Genomic DNA, 24,015 nt, shown 5'->3' with positions numbered 1-24,015 from the left:
GTGAGTGCCTCCTGGTTAGTGGGTCTGTTGAGAAGAACACAGGATCTATACAGAAGGCACTTTTCTGGAAGAAATCCGGTTCTTTCAGGAGTCTGGGGTGGTCCCACTGGATACTAACAGGTACATCAAAGTGAAACCATACTAGAGTGCCTACCCCTTCCTCAGGAAGGCCACCCCCGCCCCAACAATCAGTAACACAGAAGACAACGGCAGTTCTTCTCAAACAATTTAATAGCAAATAAACAAAGGAAGGTACCACACTTGGCAGATACAAAATGACTTTTTGTCCGTGTGTCTGTGCAATTAAAACAGATTTAGGTTCCCCATTGGGACAAAAGGAAAAACACACAGAAAAGGAAGATTTCCTTTTAAACACATACTCCCTTGCTCCAAACTTGTAACAATTTTTTTTTTTTCTTTTTTAATCCACTACACAAACTCTGTGATCAGGTCAGAAAAGCGACAGGGGCTCTTCTTGCCTTTTTTTTTTTTTTTTTTTTAAAACCATTAAAGTAAAATCCATAATTTTCTACACAGTACAACACAAGTTCACACAAAAAAGACATTTTCTTTTGCAAATCAAAACAGGAAAGAAAGGAAAAGCTCAAACAAGGTAAAGAAAAAGCATTTCTACGGCTGAATCACGACTTTGAGTTGATTGAATCCCGTTGTTGCTGCAGAACAGACTGTGCGTTTGGTCATAGTGGCAATTTTTTCTCTTCACATTGTGAAATCACTTTACATTGTTTTCTAGTAGAAAAGGCAAAAAACTGTACAAAACCCCTAGTGTTAAATACAACGTTTGTACCAATAAAAAACTCACACAGGTTTGTCTCCAAAATGTAAAGTTTCTTTTTTTTTTTCTTTTTAAATTATTCACAAAAAGCAGCTGGAAATCAGAAAGGCAGCTGCCGCTCCAGGGTCTCAAATCCATTAAAACCACCACAAAACAATTAAAACAATCAGAGAGAGAAAAAGGAAAAGGAAACAGCGTCCAACATTTGGCATTTGGTTTTATCCACAGGTTTTCCCAGAGCTCCTCTTGGAATTGAAAGCAAAATATATTGGCAAACATGGGTTCTGAATACACAGGAAGGGGAGCCTTGGCGCCTTCTGCCCACAGAGGCTGCTCTGTGCAGTCAGACTGTGGGGTGTGCGGCGGTCTCGCTCAGGCTGGGGGTTCCTGGCCTCCTTCCATCCACTCACCCCTCTGAAGAAATGAAGCAGCCTACCATCCACTGGGCCTCCACCTGGCCACCCTCTCCTCTGGGTAAGGGGTGCCCCGAGCTAACACTAGGCTGCCTGCCCGGTCCCGGGGCAGAGACGCTGCCGAGATCCTTCCTCATCACCTGCAGCGAGGATGATTCGGACAGTGCTTTGACCTTCCCCGCCCCGCCCCACCCCCGGCTCCCCCTCTCCACCCGTCCCTGGACAGCCCTACTTCCCAGCTCGCTCGCCCACCAGCCGCTCAGGCCTGGGTGGAAGCTATCCCAAACGCCGCCCCCTGCAACCTCTGACCTCCACAGACCCACCCCGCGACCTCACGTCTCCTCTGGCCTCGCCCTTCACCATGCACCTTCTCACTCAAATCCCTGCAGACCCTGAGGCTGGATGGTGCCCCAAGAGAGGAGGGGCAGGCTCCCCTCAGGGAACCAAGGACCGGGGCTTGCCTGGCACCCGGGGACAGTAGCTATTTGGCTCTTCACCCAATTTAAAAAAATAAACACAAAAAACCACCCCGACCCCCACCCCAGCAGCTAAGCAAGAGCAGAGCTGCAGTGAAGAGCCGGAGTGGGGCGGCGGGGCCCGGGGCTGCACAGCAGCGCGGGCAGGGGCACTGGCGCCTGGTGCAGGCACGGCCCGCTGGAGTGGCTCAGGGCACTCTCCACCTCTGGGGCCAAGGGATGCCTGGGGCCCCTAGCGCGCTCAGCCTCCTGCTGCCCACAGCCACTCTTGGGGTGCTCTCTCTGCTCCTGTGCCTCTCTGGACCCCCTTCCCACCCGTCTCTGAGCAGAGCAGCCGGCCCCTGGAGACCCCCCAAGGCCTGGAGGCCGTGTGAGGAGACAGTCTAAATGCACAGGCAAACGCTCTAAGGGCAAGAGAGGAGAAAGTTGCCACTTCAAAACAAAACAATACAACCTTGGAAAGAAAAAAAAATCAACCCCACAACAATTTAAAACAGCTTCTTTGAAACCCTTTTAAATCGGTCAGTTTTTGCACAAACTATAGGAAACAGAGAGGTGAAGGTGATATATACGGAGGTGTGAAGAAACAGCAGGAAACATGCAAACTCGGTTTTTCTGGGCATAATCTTAGTAGGAAAGGAAAAAATTCAAAACAAAAACACAAAAACAATACAAAAACAGAAAAAAAAAATTTGAAGCATCACATTTTGCTGTGGAGACTGCAGGAACAGGCCTGGGGGCGGGCACAGCGGGGCTGGGGGCAGGGGCCCCGCAGACTCCCCGCAAGGGGGCTCCAGGGCAGAGCCACAGGCGGCGGGGACTGCCTGGGGCCCAAGCTGCAGCCGGTGGTCAAAAAGGAAAAAGGGCTCAGGGGTTTTCTGCAGTTGAGAACTCAGAAAAAAGAAAAACAGGAACACATGCGGTCTCCTCAAGCCCTACAAACTGTATCAGCAAAATGTGCTCAGGAGCCTCAAAGGTTTTAGTGACATCTTTTATTTCATTGTTTACTCCAAAGTTGTCTTTAAAACTAAACACACCGAGAAACAAAGCCTAGAAGCGGACTGGCTGTGTGTTCACAGAAATACAAACACCACGCGGTATGTGCTAGTAGGGCTGCTCTGAAGACAATTACAAAGAATTGGAATCACAAAATCAAGTGGTTATCTTATGAAGTTCTAGAAAAATAGATTTTTTTATATTCAAATGCAAGTTTAAATATTTCCCCTTCAGCAGTCGTTCTAGCAAAACCAATTTGGCAGCACAAAAGAAAAAAAAAAGGAAAGAAAAAAGAAAAAACAAAGAAAGAAACAAACATAATAAAAATACACATCAGCATCAAAGGTCAACACAAGGTCAAAGGTGAGAGTTCAAGCATCAGAGAAGCTGAAGAGACAGGGATTTGGACGATGTACTTGACGCCACATCGACATGCTTTAGGCACAACGATGAACAAACGGCAGGAATCTAGAAAAAAAACAAACCAGAAAGAGGGAGACCCACTGAGTTACACAGAGCAATACATCCAAACAGAGAGAGAGAGAACAGGACACTCACTGTGTGCAGCCCTGAAATGAGGCGGCGGGCAGGGAGGCTGGGCGGTGACGGGACTCTCGCACATGCTAACAACGGACACGGGGAAGTCAAAAAGGACACGGAGGACACCAAGAAAACATCCAACTGCCAGAGACACAGGGGACCTAAGGCTTGGATTTCCCCAGAAGCGCCCAAATGCATCGGAAAAAGCAGCTCTCGGGCGGGGCAGAGCCTCAGCCTCCTGAGTGCCACTCCTGGTCGAGACTCAGGGAGACAGCTGGAGCTGCTGGCTTGGGGGCGAGGGGACCGGAATTCTTTGGGGGAGAGGGCCAGAATTTCTCCCCCTTCCTATGGGGATGGCCCTCTGTTGCCAGAAATCCAAGCTCTTAGCTTCCAGGAGGGCCCTGGCCACCCCTGTGGGACCCAGGAGACAGTGTCTGGCTGCATTCAAGGCAAATCAATTTCATGATGAAACCCAAGGAAGAAATGGAACTACAGCAGAAAACACACTTACGTAAGTGAGAACCCCACACAACAGAAAAGGATCGCTTAAGACTTGACTGCGAGTCTCCCCTCTCCGAGCTGAACCCTTTCACACCGTGAGACTTGTAGGGGGAGCAGTTTCTCCAAAACACCATCTTTGGCCCGGGGAGAGAACTGTGCTCGAGGGCAGCGCTGCTGTGGGATTCGCGGGCCGGGGACAAGACCGACAGAGAGAAGCGCCTGCGCGCAGCCGAGGGAACCCACAGCAGGTACGAAACCTCGGGGTCTGGTATCAGAGGCAGACTGATTACACCTTCAACTTTCATGCCAATAGTGAAGAGGTCCCAGAGCCCAGGACAAATAGGTATGCAAATAACAGTGAAACGGGGGAGGAGGGAGGGAAAGGGACAAAGGTGGGCGCAGAGTGGAGTTCCGGGCTTTGGAAAACCCCACTCGGGCCAAGGAGGAAGACAGAACAGGTGAGACCGGCAGCAACCTGGGGAGCACAGCTCTCTCCTCCGCCAATTCACAGCGTTAACGCCTCCCCCTCGGGCAGATTAGCTGGGCTGCAGACGGCCACAGAAAGTCAGTAGTTTCAATCATACACAGCACCCTGTGTGTACAACAATCACATTCTGGATTCTACAAAATCCTGGCCTTTTCCAGAGATATAATTTAGGTAATAAATATTCTCCACCCCGGAGCTGTATAAAACTTCTATAAAAATAGAAACGACATTCTTGGTTCCAGCCGGTTGGGATTCAGAACAGCGCCTCCCCAACCTAGCATTTTTTTCTTTTTTTTGTTTTCTTTTTTCTTTTTTATTTTTATTTTTTGCATTTATTTAAAAAATCCCATCATGACCCTGGAAGCCTTTGGAACAGTTTTATCCTTGAAACACAGGACACATTTCTCCCAGTGCGCGGAATTCAAGTTTACGTGGTTCAGCTTAAGAAGTATGTTTCATGTTTCTTAGAGGACAACAGACCCAAATTATCACTATGAGAAGGGAACAGCTGTCCCAGCTTCCGTGGGATAATCCACCACCACCAACTACCTGCACAACAGCAAGACGGTCAATGCTTGTCCGAGGCCCGAGGACAGCATGACAAGGAGAGCGTCCCAGTCTGACTGACAGCAAAGCAATCCCTGTGATCTCGCCTCTGCCGCTAGGGGGCAGGGCTGACGTCTGTGAGGCTGAGGAGCCCAGGGACTTGGTCCCTGGCCTTGGCTACAGGTCACATCCTAACAGGGCCACATTTCCGACAGCAGGTCCTTCCCGGGGCCTCCCCACTACCAGCGCTTCTTGGAGCAGTGGCAGAGCCCGGAGGCTGTGTGGGTCACAGGCAAGAGTGAGACCTGTGGGAGGCAGCAGGGAGCTGACCGTAAGCTCGAGGACAGAAGTGAACGCGGTGACACTGAGGTAAATGAACACTAACACACACGGAGGCTGTAAACGTCCTGCCGCCTCCTCTGTCACCAGGAGCAGAGCACGGGGCTGGAGGGGTCAGAAGAGGGGCCTGCCTCCATCCAGACGCCACGCCTGGGCCTTCTCAACCAAGGAGGCAACCGCGGATTGCTTAATCCTTTTAAGTACTGGGTGCTGGCCGCCGGGAAATGCAGGACCAGCTCAAAGGGACCCTAGGATTCGGGTACACTGAGAAGCAGGCTCCTCCTCCCCCAACACGACAGCTTTTGATCGCTCTGCTCAGGAGAGGTGCTCCCTTCTGCCAGATACCATAAGCCCTTCTTGGATCTACCCTCAAGAGAAAACTGTGGCTGGGGATGGAAGTGACATTCCTTGCTGTGGTCAATTACCAAAAAGGAAACCCTACAGTGTCTTCCCAAGAGGCCTGCTTTAAAGGGACCTGGTAGACATGGGCCATGGTCTAACGGTCTGGTGTTAAAATAAACCAAACACGATTTCTCTGCCTGGCTTCTTCCTCCTAAGAGCCACCAGCCAGGAAGGAAGGGCCAATCCAACACCAATGGCTGGCTGGGTAACAGATGACAAATCCCTACTTTTTGCATGTTAGGCTAATTTAATAGGTGCATTATTTCCAGAGACTAAGAGGGGCAGAAATCCTAGATGAGAATCTAAAAAAAAATAGCTGGCAAGAATGCAGACTTTCCAGTGAAGGCGGCTACAGAGGAGTTTCAGCCTCCAGCTCCCAGGGCTGCCGGGTTTCAAGTCACTCTCCCTCTCCAAAGCCAACCCCACCTGCTCTGCCCCCCAAAAGCTCTTGGGTATCAGTTCTCACGTCACCCACTCTCGTGCTCAGGAAGATTCTGGGGTCCACTTTTGTCTAACTTCGTCCTCTTTCTTGGGGTAGTTTGGGGCAAATTCTGATCCTCTTCTTATGTTTCCCCATTTCCCCTCCTCCCCCAGGGCAGTTTGATGTTGGTCCTTCTCAACACACACTGGTTACAAACACAGCAAACTTTTAAATAAAGGAGAAAAAAAAAAAAACAACTCAGGATATGGCACCTAAACTCCAAAGTAAAACACTGGAAACCAAAGCACAAACTTGTCCTCTGTACGAAGCGAAATTCCCACAGAAGGCAGTAGCTGAGTCTTCAGGGCAAGCTGTGCCTGCGAGAGTGGCAGGGATCAGGGTCCAGGGCTGTCAACACACAGCCTTAGGGCTTCGGATCATTAAGGGTGCTCCTCCCCCACTTACCAGAAGACCCTCTCACTCCAGTCTCAGAGGGGAGCACGCTCAGTAGGGTTTGCTGTCATTCTTCGAACGTTTGAGCTGCACTTTAAGCCGCTTCATGCCGATCTGAAAGCCGTTCATGGACTGGATGGCAGCTTGAGCCGAGACAGGATTGTCGTAACTTACAAAACCTGTGGGTCCAAGCAGAAACCCAGTGAGAGGCGTGAAGAGGCAAGGACAGCCTCAGTCCTCCTTATGCAACAGAATCCTTACATGAGCTGAGTCTCAAATCTCAATTTTTCTCAGCAGGAAGAAGACTTCTTGAAATTACATCACATGAAACAAATCAGGTTCCTAACAGTACCAGCTGACATCTACATGGTATCCTAAAGTATTTTTTGGCCAAGCCATTTTCCATACATTATTTTTACCTCTGGAGCGACAGTGTGGGTACAAATCACCATTCCCACCAGAGAAATGAAAAAATAAACTGAGGCTCAAAATGAGGTAATGTAATCTACTCAAAGCAAAGTTAAACTAAAGGTACGCAAAGTCAAACTCAGCTCTTCCTGCTCTCAGCCCCCCCTCTTTCTCGCTCACTGGTAAAAACACTGAACCCTCCCCACACCAGAAGAAACACCAACATACCGAAACACTTGCTCAGGTTTGTCTGCTTGTCTATAAAAACCTTGGCAGACACGACATTCCCAAAGGGCATAAACATCTGCAGCAGGTCCTGGTCTCCGAACTCCTGGGGCAGGTGGTAGATGAACAGGTTGGCTCCTTCTGGACCTGCAAGATTCCCACTGACTGAAACGGCATCAGGGTCAAGCACGCTGTCCCCCGCACCAACTGAGTCCCATTTCAACCCATGTTGAAACTCTCAGCATCCCCAAAACACAGAAATGTGTCTGGGGAACTAAAAGGATTCTCCAAACACAAAGCAGGGAGCTGAAGGGCAATCACTGAAACAGGTTCCTGCCCTCTTTCCTGTTCCACCGACAGAGGGCAGAATTTGACCCTGTGGAAGGATGGCATGCTGGGACAGAGGCAGGCAGATTTGCATTTGGAGCAAAAAAAACCAGTAGAAAAAGATTGTAAGTAAAATGGATTTCAAAAGAGTACCTAGAAACTAGAGGGCCAGCAAAGAGGTCAGTAGTTGCCAGAGGCAGGTGGGGCAGGGACCGACTACAGAGAGACATGAGGGAATTTCTAGGGGTCATGGAAATATTCTACATCTATGGTGGCAGGAACGTGACTACATGTGCTCGTCAGAGCTCACAGAGCTATATTCACCAAAGGGTGAATTTTACCATAAGTAAATTGTGCCTCAGTAAAAATGTATTTTTTTAAATACATGCCTATGATAAATAATCGGGCTTCCCTGATAGCTCAGTTGGTAAAGAATCTGCTTGCAATGCAGGAGACCCCAATTCGATTCCTCGGTTGGAAGATCTGCTGGAGAAGGGATAGGCTACCCACTCCAGTATTCTCGGGCTTCCCTTGTGACTCAGCTGGTAAAAAATCTGCCTGCAATGCGGGAGACCTGGGTTCGATCCTTGGATTGGGAAGATCCCCTAGAGAAGGGAAAGACTACCCACTCCAGTATTCTGGCCTGAAGAATTCCATGGACTGTATCGTCCATGGGGTTGCAAAGAGCTGGACACGACTGAATGACTTTCACTATATATGATAAATAACCAAAGCTCAAAAACAGAGTATGTTTTCCTCTTCAACTCAAGGACTTCCCAACTAAAGAAAAGCTTTAAAAAGTATTTTTACTGGAGTATAATTGATTTACAACGTGGTGTTAGTTTCTGCTGTGCAGCTAAGTAAATCAGTTACATATATACACACATATATCCACTCTTTTTTAGATTCTTTTCCCATACAGGTCATCAGAGCACTGAGCAGAGCTCCTGTGCTACACAATGGTCCTTACTAGTCTGTGTATGTATCTCAGTGTGTATATGTCAATCCCAATCTCCCTATGTACCCCTCCTCACCATTTTCCCCCCTTGTAAACATGTTTGTTTTCTACATCTGTGACTCCTCCTGTTTTGTAAATAAGTTCATTTGCAGCATTTTTTAAAGACGCCACATGTAAACAATATCATATTTATCTTTCTCTGTCTTACTTCACTTGGCATGATGATCTCTAGGGTCCATCCATGTTGCTGCAAATGGCACTACTTCATTCTCTTTAATGGCTGGGTAACGGCCTGTTACATATATGCACCACATATTCAAAGAAGAGTTTTACTACAACGGCAGTCCAGCCAGCCTCCAGCCGCCCCGGCCTCCCTGCTGTCGTCAGATCCTACGGCACACGCTGCCTCATGGTCTCTGCACTTGCTGCCCCTCTGCCCCATTCCTCTTCTTCCTTGAGATACACACATTGCTCGCTCCTTCCTTCCCTAAGGTCTGCGCTTAAACGTCAGTTTGGAGAAACCTCTCTCTATGTAAAACGCTATCTTCCTGGCACTCTCTACTCCGCTTTCCTGTGCGTCATTCTTCAGAGCACCACGGGAACACCTCACGCTTCTGCTCACCGTCTGTCTCCAGGGCTCCAAGAGCTCCCTGTCAACACAGCCCAGGGCAGGTAGTAAATGTCCAGCTCAGAGCAGGGGAGGACGCGCTGCACCGGGGCTCCTTGGGGCTAAAGCAAGAGAGGATGCCTGTCTTTTCCTACATAAACGCTTAGATCTTGCCAGCTCCTGGCTATGAAAACTCGTCAAATAAGAGCACAGAGATGTCGGCAGGATTTTCTACTCAAACAAACCACTTTAGGCCTATTTCTGCTCAGAAAGCCTCTCCTGAATTTAATACCGTTTGTGTCAAAGCACACCCTGCCCCCCGCATCGGCCCACAGGCTGTACTGTCTCAGCGTCCCTCGGTTTTTCCTCAATAAGGAAAAGCACAGATGAGACAGTGAGGAAAAGGCCAAGTGACAGAGTCAAAGGGGACGCCCAGACAGAAGACATCCCCTAGCAGACTTCTAAGAAGGAAGACTTCCTCTCCAAAACAGACTGCCAAATGGTATCAGACACAGGGAGGCCAGTATGCTTCTTCACCTTAAAGCTGCAGCCCCACTCGGGGAAGGCGTACAGAGGTTCTGAGACGAGCCACAGCCAGAACACATTCCAGTGCAGACCAGTTTCTCAGTCTACCCTTGACAACGCCAAAGAGCAGGGCTGGCCTCACCACCTGAACGGCTCTCCAGGGCTTTGCCTGCCTTTCAGCGCTGGCGCAGAGGGTGTGCCCACCCTGCCCCGACTCCAGTCTCCCCGCACTCACCTTCCTTCTGGCTCCCAGCAGCACCGATACTCTGCTGTGTCAGCAGGTTCTGGTTGTACAGGGTGGGGAGCGCCGCGGCAGCGTACTGCTGGATCCCCGAGTAGGCCTGTGTGAGGGCCTCCATGGTGCTCCCTGTGCCGTTGGAAAGGCCGCTGCTGCCCAGGCCGCCATTTAACGCAGCCATCCCTGGGTGGGGGTGGGGTGGGGGAGGAGGAGCGACAAATGGGAAGACTCAACTGATGCGAAAACAAAACCCAAAGTACACCCTGTCATCTCCTCCTTAGCTTCTCCCTGAGAAGGAACAGCCATCTGATGGGTCAGGTTTTAGGACAGTCACCAGGGCCCATGGCTAACAGGGACATTTTAAACGGCCACACCCAGAGGCAGCTCATCCTCCAACCTGCGCAAGAAGCAATACCACTGACACGTGACCTGCCCCACTTTTCTGGATTTGCTGCCATTTTCTCCTAAGAACTGGAATGCGGTAAAACAACAGCCCCAGGACGGGGGACTAAAACGAGTGCACACGCTGTATGATAGATGTGGGCAAATCCTATCATCAAGATAGCCACTAATGTTTACTGAGCGTGTACTACGTGTCAGACGCTGTACCAAGTGATGTGCTCGGCACTTCACTGCATTCTCATTTAACTTGACAATCCTCAGAGAACTCTAGTCCCACTTCACAGACGAGAAAATGCCCTTAGAAAGGTGGTCTTAAGGTACAGATAGTTAACGGACAGGGTCAGGTCTGACTCAAAATCCCACGGTCATTTCTAACTTCACCGGGCCACCCCCATCATTCTCTCTAAGTGTCCCTACCAGAGTAGTTTAAAATGTGCTACCTGCACAGACTGACTGGAGGACTTCCAGGGACTGGCCCTCACCTGCCAAAGAGCTGACGTTGAGGCCTGCTGTTGCTCCAGCTAATGTCTGCAGGGCTCCAAGGGAGGCGATGGGGTTGACGGAGCTGCTGCTGCTGGAGCTTGGTGAGGACCCTGCTGTCAGACACCCACCAGTTAAACTCAAACCAAAACTTGCCTTCCTGTGTCAACAGGAGCCAAAGCCCAAGCTGTGTCACTCAACTCTTCATTCTCTTTATGGGGAGGCTTTCGGTTACCAAGTCCCCCACCCTCGCTCGCCCCAGTGAATGATTGTGTTAACAACACGTTCTTGCAGGACACAGAAGTGACAATTACAACAAACTGAAGACCATGAGAGCTCTCTTAATTCAGGAGACGCCATCTGAGACTGTACTGTTCATCATCTGACCCCTTTGGAAATGGGTGTTAACCATTCTCCAGAATGACAGAATCCTCACGTGGGATTCTGCCCAAGGCCCACAGGGGCCCCCAAGCCCCTACCACACGCTTACCTGAACTGGTGAGTACGCTGAGGGGACTGCTGGACGTGGTGAGAGCACTGGTGCCACTTGGGGTGTTCTGAGCTGCACTAGCCGCAGCAGCCAGTGCAGCCAGGTTCTGTAACTGCATTGCATTTAACCCTGCAACATCCAAAGCAAGCGATCAGCCAGCAGGTAAGAGTGCCCTATATCCACTCTGGCAATGACCGTGCAGACTGGCAGAAGGCTCATCCCAAAGTGGAACTGTTCTAGGTATAAGCCTTACAGGCAATACTACAGAGCTCCAAAAAGACTCAGATACCATTCAACTCATTAAGAAACTTGACACTTCCTCAGATAAGACATGTCTAATACAATAGCAGGCTAGCCCAAGTGAGTGAGCATTAATAAATGGATGGGCAATTAGGAAATCAGAAAAAAAGGGGTGGATTCTGTGGTCTACCATGGAGACAGGCAGACTGAAGAGAACAATGGCCCGAGGCAGAGAATCAATCTGTATCTGAGCCTTCACCAATGCTTTACAGGGGATCTGTTCTCTGCAATGGAGGCGAACCAAGTAGAAAATGTAGCAGAGACCCAGACGACCATGGTGGGATGACACGTGAAAACTGCAACAGCAGAGAGAACAAAGGAAAAACCACCCCCTGAACAGCAGGCTCATCATCAGAAAAACGAGAAAACAAACTCTGAGGAGAAGACCTCCAAGTGGAACCTAGCAACACTGGCAAAAGGAGAGCAAAAAATCTGAGCTGCACCAATGACGTGTGGCAAACGATTCACTAGATAATGGAAAGGCAGATGGGTAGGGTGGAGAATTAATGAGAATACAGAGGCTACAGCACAGATTTACAATCTGGCAACTTTCTGAAAACACAGCAACCTTTGAGTCCCTGGGACAAAAAATGAATCCATCAGACTTCCCCAGTGGCACGCTGCACCTCGCCTAGGAGGAGCCCTTCCTCAGATGCACCTGACTAGCTGTACCCCACTGCCGGAGGGGCGGGGCTGGGCGGCCCTGGAGCGGCCCTGTCCCTGCCTCAGGTTTGTCTGTGGAGCTGTCTTTGTTAACAACTCGGGCATCTGTCAATTAAGTTTCTGGTGTGTGTTAACACCAAAAACAGTAATTACCTAAGGAATAACATGTATCAGACACTAACTTCCGAGGTTCTAGCAGCTGCAGGGCAAGCCACACACACAGAACCCATCTTAGACTTTTCTTCTGAGAATCACTGGAAAAGTCACTTTATTATGGAAATAATTCCTGCAATTTTATCCTTATCAAAGTGGCTGCAGACAGTCTGCAGGTACTAACAGCTCTTCTTACTAGAGACTTAAAGGGGTGGGGAGCAGACAACTGCAGAGCAATATGACATCAGTAACTAAACGAGCCACCTTCGAGAGAGGAGGTATGAATCCCAGGATGTTCATCTTATGTCAGGTTTATATAATGAGTGGGAATTTTTTTTTTTTTCCTGCACAAACAGTAGAAAACTCTCAAGACTACCGTTAGCTGCGTCTGTTGGCTTGGCTGCTGCCGCTCCTCCGCACCAGTGAAACACTTACCTCCCATCGGGTGGAGGCTGCTCAGGGTGTTGAGGTTCCCAGAGGAGGCAGTCTGCTGAAGGAGCTGCAAATAAAGCTAGACATTACACCAAAAAACAGAACAAGAGTGAGAGTGAGGGCTGGTTCTGCATCTGGGATAACTCTACAGCACAGCAAAGCGAGAGTGCAGAGGCCCCCAGAGAGAAGAAAGTCGAAGACAAGAACCCAAGCCAACACAACAAAAACACGAGGCTTACGACAGCACAGGACAGCACAACACAGCTAAAGCCCTGGCCCAGAGGCCAGCTATGTCAGCCGAGTCCTAAGCCAGGCCCGAGTCCCTGGCAACACAGCACAGCAGCAGAGGACAGGGGGAGGGGAGAACTGAGCTCAGCTCAGGCAGCCATGCAGCCCACTTCAGGAGTGTCTGCAGACGAGTGACTGCTGTGTCCAATTTCTCTCCCAAATCCTCCGTGGTCAGGTCCACACACCTTATTTTATAAGCTGTTTCCATCTGGAGACCTAATTTCTACTTTAGCCGACTACTTAAAATACCAAACGGGACCATTTCAGGCTCTTTCTTGGAGTATCCTTTACCACCCATGATGAACTTGTGACTAGATCAACCTTGTCGTGATGAGAATACTACGCATTCATCTAGCCCCATTCATCTCACCGTTGCAGATGACCAAATGATGGCTCAGTCTGCATTCATCCATAGAACATTCTCTTTCAATGAGTGTTCCATAACAAATAAAATGAAAGGACCTATCCATAAGCTATGAATCTCCACAGCCTTACCCTGTACCTAGCAAACTGCAACCTTGATCTAAGCAACCTGCTGAAACCTTTTGTTCCATTCAAACCCAATCATTGAATGGATGGTATTCTTGTTTCTGGATCCTTTGTTCAGTCTGTTATCCATTCCTAGAAACATCTGACCTGGCTCCTCTGTCACCATGAATGTCTCTAGTCTACAGGCATTTCATGGAAGTTCACAAACTTCCAGAAGTAGAATGAAAAAATGTACACACGTAGAATTTTATCAGCTTCTCAAAGGGCTCCACAGCCTGGAAGATTAAGAACTACTGCTCTAGTTTCAAGCTGACACATTCTAGTGCACCCTAACCAACGACGCGTGCTATCACTTACGCGGCCCATCAGCTCTCACACGTCTTTCTGTCTGTCTCCTTAAATATCCTGGCCAATGAGCTCAGGCCCAACTAGGGACTGTACATACTACTTGGCACTTTACTTCCTCCCTAAATGAGACCAGCTCTGAGCGCGGGGATCATGTTTAACTGAAACAAAGAGGCCACAGCTCTCAACATATACCATCATGTGCCTGCTAGATACGGCAATACAACAAAAAGGTGAGTCTTCCCTAAAAGAAGGCTCCAAACTCTCTAAGAAAAGCAAGCACACGTCATGGAGATAATTTTCAAAGCATTATCATTCTGGCAGAAGACTAAAATCTCCGAATTTTCTCAACTTACAAGCAATGTTCTAGCACCAAGGAACAATTTAATCTGCAGAAATAGAACAACCATCTAGGCTTTCTGATTTCAGAGAAATACCAGCAAGGATAAACCTGGATTTCTTCTAATATTTTAGAAACATGGAAACCAGAGGGCATCAAATTAGCCAAAACCTGGCACCGAGGGCAGAAACCACTGCCTTTCTTCTGTTTCACGTAAAACAATACTTAAAGGAGGAGGAAGGGATGACTGCACTTCTGTGTGTCTTTAGACTGTCCATACTCATCTAGTGCTTTCACCACTTGTTCTCCTTCTTTGGTAGCTTCACAGACGACTTGTTCTTTCTGACTCAAAGATGAGACAGTTTTAAGTGTCTTGTGCCGTCTGTGATTCTTTTGAGGGTTAAAGCAGTGATAATCCTCTGTAATATATACTGCAGACCTAATAAATGTAACAAATTAGAGCCTGCTTTTGGATTATATGACTCAAATTCGAATTAAAGGAAATCTATTTACTATTTAGTGAACTCAAATAGACACCTGTAATACTCATTTAATAATGTCCATGTTAATCTCTTGACCTCTCCCACCAATGGGAAAATCCACTGTCATACTCTTCATGGAAGGCTCAGGAAGGATTTTATTGATGGTCTCTACATCTACTAGAGAAAGAGATGGAGAAAGATACTTGGTAGCTAAGAATTCTGCAGGAATTTTTTTTCTTGGGGGCAGGGACACATGTTTCTAAATCTTTGTTTTAGGAAATTAGTATTTCACTCTAATTGGAGCAGAAGCTCAAGATATAGCCAAAGATGTGTGACGAGAGCGAGCGAGCCAGTGCACACAAGGCTAACGTGACAAAGAATATAGTGTTGCCTGAATTTTTATGTAAAACTTGGATATGCTAAAAGTTGTGAGTGCTATTATATATGTTAGCTAGGGACAGCAGAAGAAACAGCTGGGAGCTTGCACAGCCTGCAGAAAGCAAACCACAAAGACTCACTGCTAAATACTGGGGTCCGAGAGTATTTAGACCAGCAAGGTTTCCCCACACAGAGGCTGCGCTGATTTGCTGCATCTGCTGCTGGAGCTGCTGGGCCATTCTTTTCTGTTCTTTGTCCTTCTGTGTATCAGCAAATTTTACCACCATGGGGGAGGAGCAACCCTACGAAAACACCAAAATCAAAGGGTCAAATTCCTCATTCTGGTGAAGGGAAACCCTACTTTCCAGTGCCGCATAGGCTGCATTCTCATTTTATTCAGTGCCAAATGATTCTCCTCTTTGATAGGCAAACAAGTGGCAAAAGGTAATTTAAAAGGGTTAACTAGTTGCAAAATGCTAATTTTAAAGAAAGCACCAGTGTTTCAGATGTTTGGCTTGCTTAACTTTTAGGGCTTCCCAGGTGGCAATTAGTGGTAAAGAAGCCACCTGCCAATGCAGGAGAACTGAGACACCCGGGTTCAATCCCTGGGTTGGGAAGATCCCCTGGAGGAAGAAACAGCACCCCACTCCAGTATTCTTGGCTGGAGAATCCCATGGACAGAGAAGCCTGGTGGGCTACAGTCCATGGGGTTGCAAAGTGTCGGGCACGACTAAAGTGACTTAGCACACAGCAACTTTCAGGGCAATCAACGCTATGCACACTACCGGGCTTTGGCGCTCAATGGTCCTAGCACTCTCATGCTAAGGAACCGTCCCTTTCGTTCATCTGCCCCCTACCTCCATGGTCTGTGCTTGGTGCATTGCCTTGATAGCTGTCTGTGCCATGGCTCTTGTTGTAAAAGTCACAAATGCACAACCTGGTGAGAGAAGAGTCAATAGCTCATCCATTCGTTTCATGATTTATCTGACCGACACTTACTGGGCACCTTCTATGTGCCCAAGTGGCATGCTAACAGTACAGACGTGATTCTGCCTTTAGGAGTTCATGATCTAGTGGGGAAGATGGTGTATTACAACAAGGCGAAACACGCATCAGGAGAAATCAGGGAAGCACAATTAGGAGAGAAAGTGCTTGAGAGATAAAGGAGGAATCACATTCTCTAGTTTCTCTCATGAAAGGCGTGTTTCCACTTTGGCATAGAATCTCTCCAAGGACAGAAACAGAATTTTAATGCACGACACTTAAGTGCAGAATGCAGATTCCTTGGGGGAATTGGGATCAATTGACAGGAATCATGACGGGACCTAGAAATACAACACCATACTCAACCCTCTCCATCTTGGCAGTATCATTCATGGTGGCTGGAGATCACTGGTTTCCACTGATCCAATTAAAAAGAACTCCAAATTTAAGATGAGTACTTTTAAAGGTGCTAAAGGTACTTTTAAACGTTAAAAGTGTACCCACCTCGGCTCAACCCATCAGGTCCCCTCAGTATCCGGCATTCTTCAATCTGTCCAAACGAAGAGAACATGACTCGGATGTCATTTTCAGTGCACTTCTTGGATATCATACCGATGAACAGCTTCCTGTCTTCCACTGCTGAGAGAGTGAACACAAATGCTTCCTGTTACTGCAAGAGGCGGTGCGGCGGAGCACTGTGCCCTCCAGCCTACTGCACTGACTTTAAGATGCATTTTGTTTCATAATTTAGCACCTACTCTTATAAATCATAATTGGGAGCACTTAGATGAAATATAGTAGCTTCAGGATCTTATGAAAGTTACTTAACCATTCTGTGCCTGTTTCCTCGTGTGATTAATAGAGCAAACTCAGTTTACCTCAGAGGCTGCTGTAGGTATTAAATACCAAGTGCTCAGCATCCTGCCTCGTACTTAGCAAAGTCTGCTCTCACTAGCAATGCTGTTGGACCAAAGGATGAGTTTTCTCACTTAACTGATAATGACAAAAGAAGCAGAACACACATTCAGTGAATGTAACTGTCCACTTTCATATTTTGGTTATTTTCTTGAGGACTAAGCTTTTCTTCCTAATTTTTTAGGGAGGGAATTCCTTCAGTTCCCCTCCTTACTCTGGTTGATAAGAAACTATGCAGATCAAAGGCATTCCAGTTCACTCTCAGATGTTCTTGTAATGTTTCCCTGTCAACTCTATCTCATCTATTTACCGTGCTTATTTAAAGAACAATTCAGATGACAGATTACTTATAGCACTGAATCACTATCTTCCACCAGACACAAAACTTAACTAAAAATACATTAATTCTGAGTAAGTAATAGATTAACTGAAACCATGAAACTCCTAGGTGAGTTGGGCTTGGTAAACTCCTTTACGAGTCTTGGCAATGGTTTTTTTTGGATTTGACACCAAAAGCAAAGCAACAAAAGCAAAAAAAAAAAAAAAAAAAAAAAAAAATCAAGTGGTGTTACATCAAATGAAAAAGCTTTTTTGCACAGCAAAAAACAAACAAAAAGCCATCAACGAAGAGGCAACCTACTGAAGAGGAGAAAGTATTTGCAAATCATGTATCTGATAAGGAGTTAATATGTAAAATGTATAAAGAACTTAAAGAACTCAACAGTAAAAGAAAAACAACTTGATTTAAAAATGGGCAGATTCCCTGGTGGTCCAGTGGTTAAGATTCCATACTTCCAGTGCAGGGTCAACAGAAACATAAAAGATGCTCAGTATCGCTAATCATCAGGGAAAGGGAAATCAAAACCACAACAAGGTATTATCTCATATGTTAGAATGGTTATTATCAAAAAGACAAAAAAGAACAAGTGTTGGTGAGGATGTGGAGAAAAGGGAACCCTCGTGCACTGCTGGCAGGATCTATATGGTACAGCCACTGTGCAAAACAGTACAGCAATTTTTCAGAAAATTAAAATTCGTGCTAGCATATCACCCAGAGACTCCACTCCTGGGTATTTACCTGATGAACACGGAAACACTTACTTGAAAAGATCTATGTACACCATGCTTATCCAGCAAAGGTATAGAAGCAACCTAAGTATCCATCAACAGATGAAGGGATACATAAAAAGGGGTATTTTATACACACATGATTATTCTTCAGCCATGAAAAATGAAATCTGGACATATGTGACAACATGAATGGACCGTGAAGGCATTCTGTTAAGTGAATTAAGTCACAGAAAGATAAATACTGTATTGCTCTCATTTAAATATGAATATTTCAAACAAAAAAAACAACTGAGCTCATGGAGAACAGACTGGTGCTTGTCAGGGGCAAGGGAAATGAGGAGGCAAAACGGGGAAAGGAGGCCAAGAAGTATTGATAAGCTTATTATACATAAACTTCCAGTTTTAAAATAAGTCATGAGGATGTATGGTGACTACAGTTTACTGCATTGCACGTTTCAATGTTGTCAAGAAAGTAGATCTTTAAAGTTCTCATCACAAGAAGAATAGTTTTGGTAACTATGTATGGTGACAGATAACTAGACTTACTGCAGTGTCATTTCACAATACATACAAACACTGAACCATCACGCTGTGCAACGGAAACTAACACAATATATGTCAATTATACCTCAACAGAAGATTAATTAGTGCACAATACAATCCAAATGCCATGAGAACAGCAACTACACCAGCAGAAATCGTGTAAGGGGAAGGCCGCTCACGTGCTTGCTTACCGTTGTTCTTCTCGCTGTCGGCAGGCTTCATCTGTATAGGATGATGCATCTACAACGGAAGACACGTGACTGTTACGATCACACACTGAAGGCACTCAGAAACATAAATGAGGACTCCAAAGCAAACACTACAACTGAGCTCTAAGAGGTGGCTCTGGGGACTGCGCTGGTGATCCAGCGGCTAAGAATCCACCTTGCAATGCAGGGGACATGGGTTCGACTGCTGATCAGGGAACTAAGATCCCACATGCCTTGGAGCAACTAACCCCATGCGCCACAACCAGTCCATACGCTGTAGTGACGCAACCAACTGAGACCCAACGCACCAAGCAAAGGAAGAACTGTCTCTGAACTCACGCCTGCCTCATTATCTCTCAACAGAATCTCAAAATAGAATGTGAGTCAACAAGTCAAGATTCTCTTGGCTGAGAATTACTTTCACTCTATCTTCTTTGAAACATTCCCTTTATTCCTCCTTTGCATCAATTCCTGTGGCAGTCACCCCCTTCCCCCCACAGGTGTGTTCCAGGCGTCAAAGCCACCACGGTTCCACTTACTAGTAGGAGTTCCTTACCCCTGGGAGGACCTTCATGTTGTGAAGAGCGTTCTGAGCTTCTAATGCAGCTTTTCGGGTGTAAAATGTAACAAAACAGCACCCTGCAATAAACAATACTCAATGAAACCAAACCAGCCCTTTGAAAGCAGATGATTTCTGAGAGCACTCCCTCCTCCAGGGATACATTGAAAGTCAAAAACCAGGGCTGGGTTTATTCAAATGGGTGGGTGGGTGGGGAGGGGGGAGGGAGGGAGAAAGAGAAAATCTAACAAGGAAGGGGAAAAAAAAAAAAGAGAGAGATTTTTCTACCATTTTCTTTACTGCTATCGTCACCTGGTTTTATTCTTCTTTAGCTGCTCCTATAACTTCTCTGGAAAGAAGGCCGTCCTTACCAAGGTCACAGAATCACGCCATTCAACCCGCCCTCCACGCAGCACCAGGCGGTGCGCTGGGCAGGAAGACTCAGCCGTGTCCTCTTACAGCTTGTGGTCTACAACTCTTGCTTTCTCAGACCAAGCCTTACACTGCAGCCAATTTCTACCATATGCCTTAAACATAATCATCACTTATTAAATTATAAAATGACTTAAGAGCAAGGATCTCTTAGTATCTATTTCTTGGACTCTTGGTTCTCATCAAATATAATTACGTGTCCAACAGCACTTGACTGAGATCTTGAGACTCTCTGCTCTGTATCTTTACTGGGGATTGGAGGGCATAAGTATGTTTTATAAATCTTAGGCCTGCAGTCCCATAAGATATGATATAGATTTCTTTTAAAATCACCCTGCAATTAAGATTTTAAATTACTGTATATTACATTGACAGTCATTTTCAGAAACTATAATACCTTTTACTTTGGTTAACTATGTCACAAAGAGAAAATAATTCCTCGGCTCTAGACCCTTTGCTATTAAGCTGGTTTCAAGCATGAGAATCATGTGTGCTTACATCTGTAATATAGAACAGCTTCCATAGAAAATTACTCTGAAATGGGTTATTTGGGAAAACAAGTGTATATCTGCATGTGTCTAGGGGCAAAGCTAACACCTCATCTACTATCAGTCCTATAAACCCTCTCCTCTGCTGGGTATTTCTGGAGGCAGCTTGCCTTCCTTCCCCTGTTCATTTTGTAGGCTATAACAAACAGGTGATCTATAAACAAGCCCCTCCTAGTTGCTAAGCCATCCCAGAAGGCCTCTGTAACACCAACAAAAACCCACGAGTACCTGGACAGTCTTTCTCTTTTCACTTACCCTAGCTAAAATACTAAAAAACAACCTACGTGGTTGGTTTACTTCAACTTTATTTCTGTCATTCCACTACCAAGATCAAATGAGACACTCACATGAGTCTGTTACAGATCTTGAAAATGACTGCCCAAGATCCAACTTGCAAATTATCCTCATGATGTCACTCATGAGGATTTTATTTTATTTTTAAGCCATTAAACATGTTTGGACTGGGAGATATAGCTGCAACAAAAAGACAGTCATATCCCCGCCCCCAACACCCCGGCCATGACCACAAGAGCATTCTGGCAATGAGACTGAGCATGCGCCTGACTGCAAATACACATAAATTCAAAGCCCTTCCTTACCTTTGCTCTGTGGAGGGTTTTGGCTCCTATCCCTTAGGACATTGATTTCATAGACAGCACCATACTGTTCAAACAGTTCCCTCAAATCCTTCTCAGACCAGGTCCTTGGAACCTGGCCCACAAACATCTTGATAGCATCAAGATCCGGTTGATCTGGGTGGTCCAGGGTGCCGTTCATTTTCTTTGAGCTGCGTAAAATAAAACTTCTATTATGTATTCCTGTTATTTCTAAGAGAAACTTCTTTTCTTTAAAAGTCTCAACTACTTCCTGAACAAGTAAGGAGAAAAAAACCTACTTCTTTTCACTACTTACATTCAATTTACCAGAGTTCGCCAGCCGTCCCTCACTATGCCTGCCACCCCTCACTATGCCTGCCACCCCTTCCATCTGATCCCAAACTAAAGGCACCAATCTGAGTAGGACACCCCGGGCTTTAACTAAGGAAATGAATGTCATTCATTCCTTGTCTAGCTAGAGAAGTCTCAGAAAAACTTAAGAGGTAAAGTTCCTAAAGAAAGCTTTAATCATTTTTAAGTAGAAACTTTATAAAACTTTATAAAATGTCCACGAAATCAGGATTCTCAATGTACACAATGATGGGTGAAAAGTTTTCTCTCAGTAGACGTCAGAACAGAAGCACAAATTTCCAAGGCCTAAGAACTGACGAGAACATTAATCTTTGGTTGTTGCTGTCTCATGCATAATCCTGGTACTCTTGAGTGAGGCCCTCCAATCAAAACAAAATAAAACCTCTTAAACTTTCACAAATGATTGTTATATAAACAATGATGTCATCATTCTAGGGTCTTCTGTTTCTAAGTAATCCGATTTGCTGCTATTTCTCCAAGATTTTACCAGTTAATTCCCTTACCAACTCTAACTGTTATAATGTCCACACATTCCTCCAATCTGATCACACCAAATCTGTAACACTCCTATTTAAATGCCTTCATTCCTACCCCTGCCACTGTCAAGAACCATGGGGGAAACTCTTCTGAGTTTCCCCTCAGAAATGTTTCCACTCAGAATGAATCAAAGTCCTTCTCCTACCTCCTTTTCACAATCTTATTCTGAGCATTTACCCAAACTAGTAACAACTGAAATTCTAAATAGTTAGCATGTTTAACTTTTGTTAGTGTTTGCTAAATCCAGAAATTGCATTATCATGTTCAAATGTGTCTTTCTTTCATGTATTCTTTCTAGTGTTCAATCTCAAATAAAACGCCACTTTTCTTTAAAAGTAAAACAGTAAGTTTTGTCATCCGGAGAAGGCAATGGCACCCCACTCCAGTAGTCTTGCCTGGAGAATCCCATGGATGGAGGAGCCTGGTGGGCTGCACTCCATGGGGTCGCTAGGAGTCGGACACAACGGAGCAACTTCACTTTCACGCATTGGAGAAGACAATGGCAACCCACTCCAGTGTTCTCGCCTGGAGAATCCCAGGGACGGGGGATCCTGGGGCTGCCGTCTATGGGGTCGCACAGAGTCGGACACGACTGAAGTGACTCAGCAGCAGCAGCAAGTTTTCTCACCACTGCTACCTTCTGACTAGTATTTGAAAATCCTTGAGAATGTTGAATCTGGTAGTTCATCCTCTAATTTCTACATCTCTTGTAACTGAATACAGGGCTATTTTCATGTCTCTGTACTAAACATCAAAAACTGTAAGACAAACTTCATATAAACCAATCCTTGTTGCTCTGTCTATGAAGGTTCCCCACACTCTCCCCCAGGTTAACTAGTCAGTTTCATCAAGACTCAAACAGCACTAAATTTCCAACTTGATTACAGGACTGAACACCTTTGAGCATGCTCTGGCTGCACCTACCTCTCCCAACAAGACTGAGAGCTCCTTGAGGGCAGAAATCGCTCCATTTCGTATTCTTATAGTCACATCTGGTACTGGTGCCTGGTTCAAAGTAATTACCCAGATGTGGGGTGGGAAGAACTTCTCGTTCTCAACAATTCCATTTAAGCAACTAAACCTGATAAAAATGAATGCTGCGCACAAAGGGCTCACAGATTACCGAGCAGGTATTCTCTCCTATGACTATTTGACCATCACAGGATCAACTTATTTTTTCCCCCCTTTTAAGAATTCTGGAATATACTGTTTTATTGGTTTTCCCTTATTAACCATGTTTGGCAAGTTGCTGCAGAAATATAATACAGCTACTTCTAAAAGCTTAATCCCAATGTTGTAACAGAAATCATTCTATCATGAATTTTTTTTAAAGTCCTATGACTACTGAAAAAATGGTAATCACTTCCTACCACCCACGCTCCACAACTTTAATTACCACTTTTAATATTTTATTAAAATGTTGCTAATTTTTAATCGCATTTCTATTCCAGGGAGGGTTAACATAGCACCCAAATAAATGGTGCTTAGAATGTTTTGTTTCTTGCCTGGAGAATCCCGGGGACGGGGAGCCTGGTGGGCTGCCATCTATGGGGTCGCACCGAGTCGGACACGACTGCAGCGACTCAGCAGCAGAATGTTTTGACCATAAAGAAGCAGACAGCTATTTCTGAAGAGAGGCAGGACCTCATTAGTTTGTATTACATCGGAGGCTCTCAGTTTGTCCTTCTTTCCCTGTTTGTGTACCACTTCTAAATTTTCTACATTGCTTTTTAGTGCAAAAGCATAAATGTAGTCAGTCTATATGATTTGTAATTTATCCAAAAGTTCAGTGGAGATTCAGCATTCCAGACAAGTGCCTTGCCTTTTTCTCTTTACTCTGCAAATCCCGCTCATTTCTTTATGTCCACCTACTGCCTGAATCACCCTTTCCCTGAGTATACCTATTCAAGAACCAGAAGACTCCCCCAAGAACTTTGGGCAATCTTTAAACTTAACCATCAGAAACTTTTACAGGAATCACACTCCATAATTTTACATATGGTTAACTGAATGTTAAAAGGATATGCAAAATGTAAGCCTTTACCTCTTTATTTTGTTTTTCTATGAAATTATCTTATTGTATTTTACAAGCTGGGTGGAGGGAGGGATGGGACATGGTCCTTCACCAGTTTGTGAAGCACTTCTAGAGCACAGCAAATAATCAGGCCGAGCTCAAGATGCAGTGGACATCCTTCAACCGGAGTTATGCACTGACTGATTTCTTCCTCCAATTACTACTGAGCTCTTCTTTATACAGCACAAGCACAGTGTTAGACGTGGTGTGGGAGTGGTGCTTTAGTCGCTAAGTCGTGTCTGGCTCTTGCAACCCTATGGACTGGGAACCTACCA

General features: G+C 46.0%; 1 protein-coding gene across 16 annotated transcripts in view; it reads right to left on the bottom strand.

Moving 5' to 3' along the window:
* Positions 1 to 213: 213 nt before the first annotated feature.
* CELF1 (CUGBP Elav-like family member 1) overlaps positions 214 to 24,015 on the bottom strand; it is a 66,241-nt gene continuing 42,439 nt past the window's right edge. For 6 of the 16 annotated variants that reach the window (XM_025266073.3, XM_025266074.3, XM_025266076.3 and 3 more), the window contains 12 exons: positions 20,761 to 20,948; positions 19,179 to 19,261; positions 18,605 to 18,653; positions 16,389 to 16,523; positions 15,758 to 15,837; positions 15,041 to 15,202; positions 12,582 to 12,657; positions 11,031 to 11,159; positions 10,543 to 10,656; positions 9,656 to 9,841; positions 7,007 to 7,150; positions 214 to 6,549 (listed from right to left, as the gene is read on the bottom strand). In XM_025266073.3, the coding sequence (XP_025121858.1) occupies positions 6,422 to 6,549; positions 7,007 to 7,150; positions 9,656 to 9,841; positions 10,543 to 10,656; positions 11,031 to 11,159; positions 12,582 to 12,657; positions 15,041 to 15,202; positions 15,758 to 15,837; positions 16,389 to 16,523; positions 18,605 to 18,653; positions 19,179 to 19,261; positions 20,761 to 20,948 (1,474 nt within the window). In that variant the 3' untranslated portion in view covers positions 214 to 6,421. The remainder of the gene's footprint in view (positions 6,550 to 7,006; positions 7,151 to 9,655; positions 9,842 to 10,542; positions 10,657 to 11,030; positions 11,160 to 12,581; positions 12,658 to 15,040; positions 15,203 to 15,757; positions 15,838 to 16,388; positions 16,524 to 18,604; positions 18,654 to 19,178; positions 19,262 to 20,760; positions 20,949 to 24,015) is intronic. The other 10 variants (XM_044929127.2, XM_044929128.2, XM_044929126.2 and 7 more) reach the window with 10 other exon arrangements.

This window comes from Bubalus bubalis, chromosome 16, assembly GCF_019923935.1.
Source record: "Bubalus bubalis isolate 160015118507 breed Murrah chromosome 16, NDDB_SH_1, whole genome shotgun sequence".
In the NCBI taxonomy this organism is placed as follows: domain Eukaryota; kingdom Metazoa; phylum Chordata; class Mammalia; order Artiodactyla; family Bovidae; genus Bubalus; species Bubalus bubalis.
Note: the sequence above shows the minus strand (reverse complement) of the source record. Positions and strands in the feature narration are given on the sequence as shown.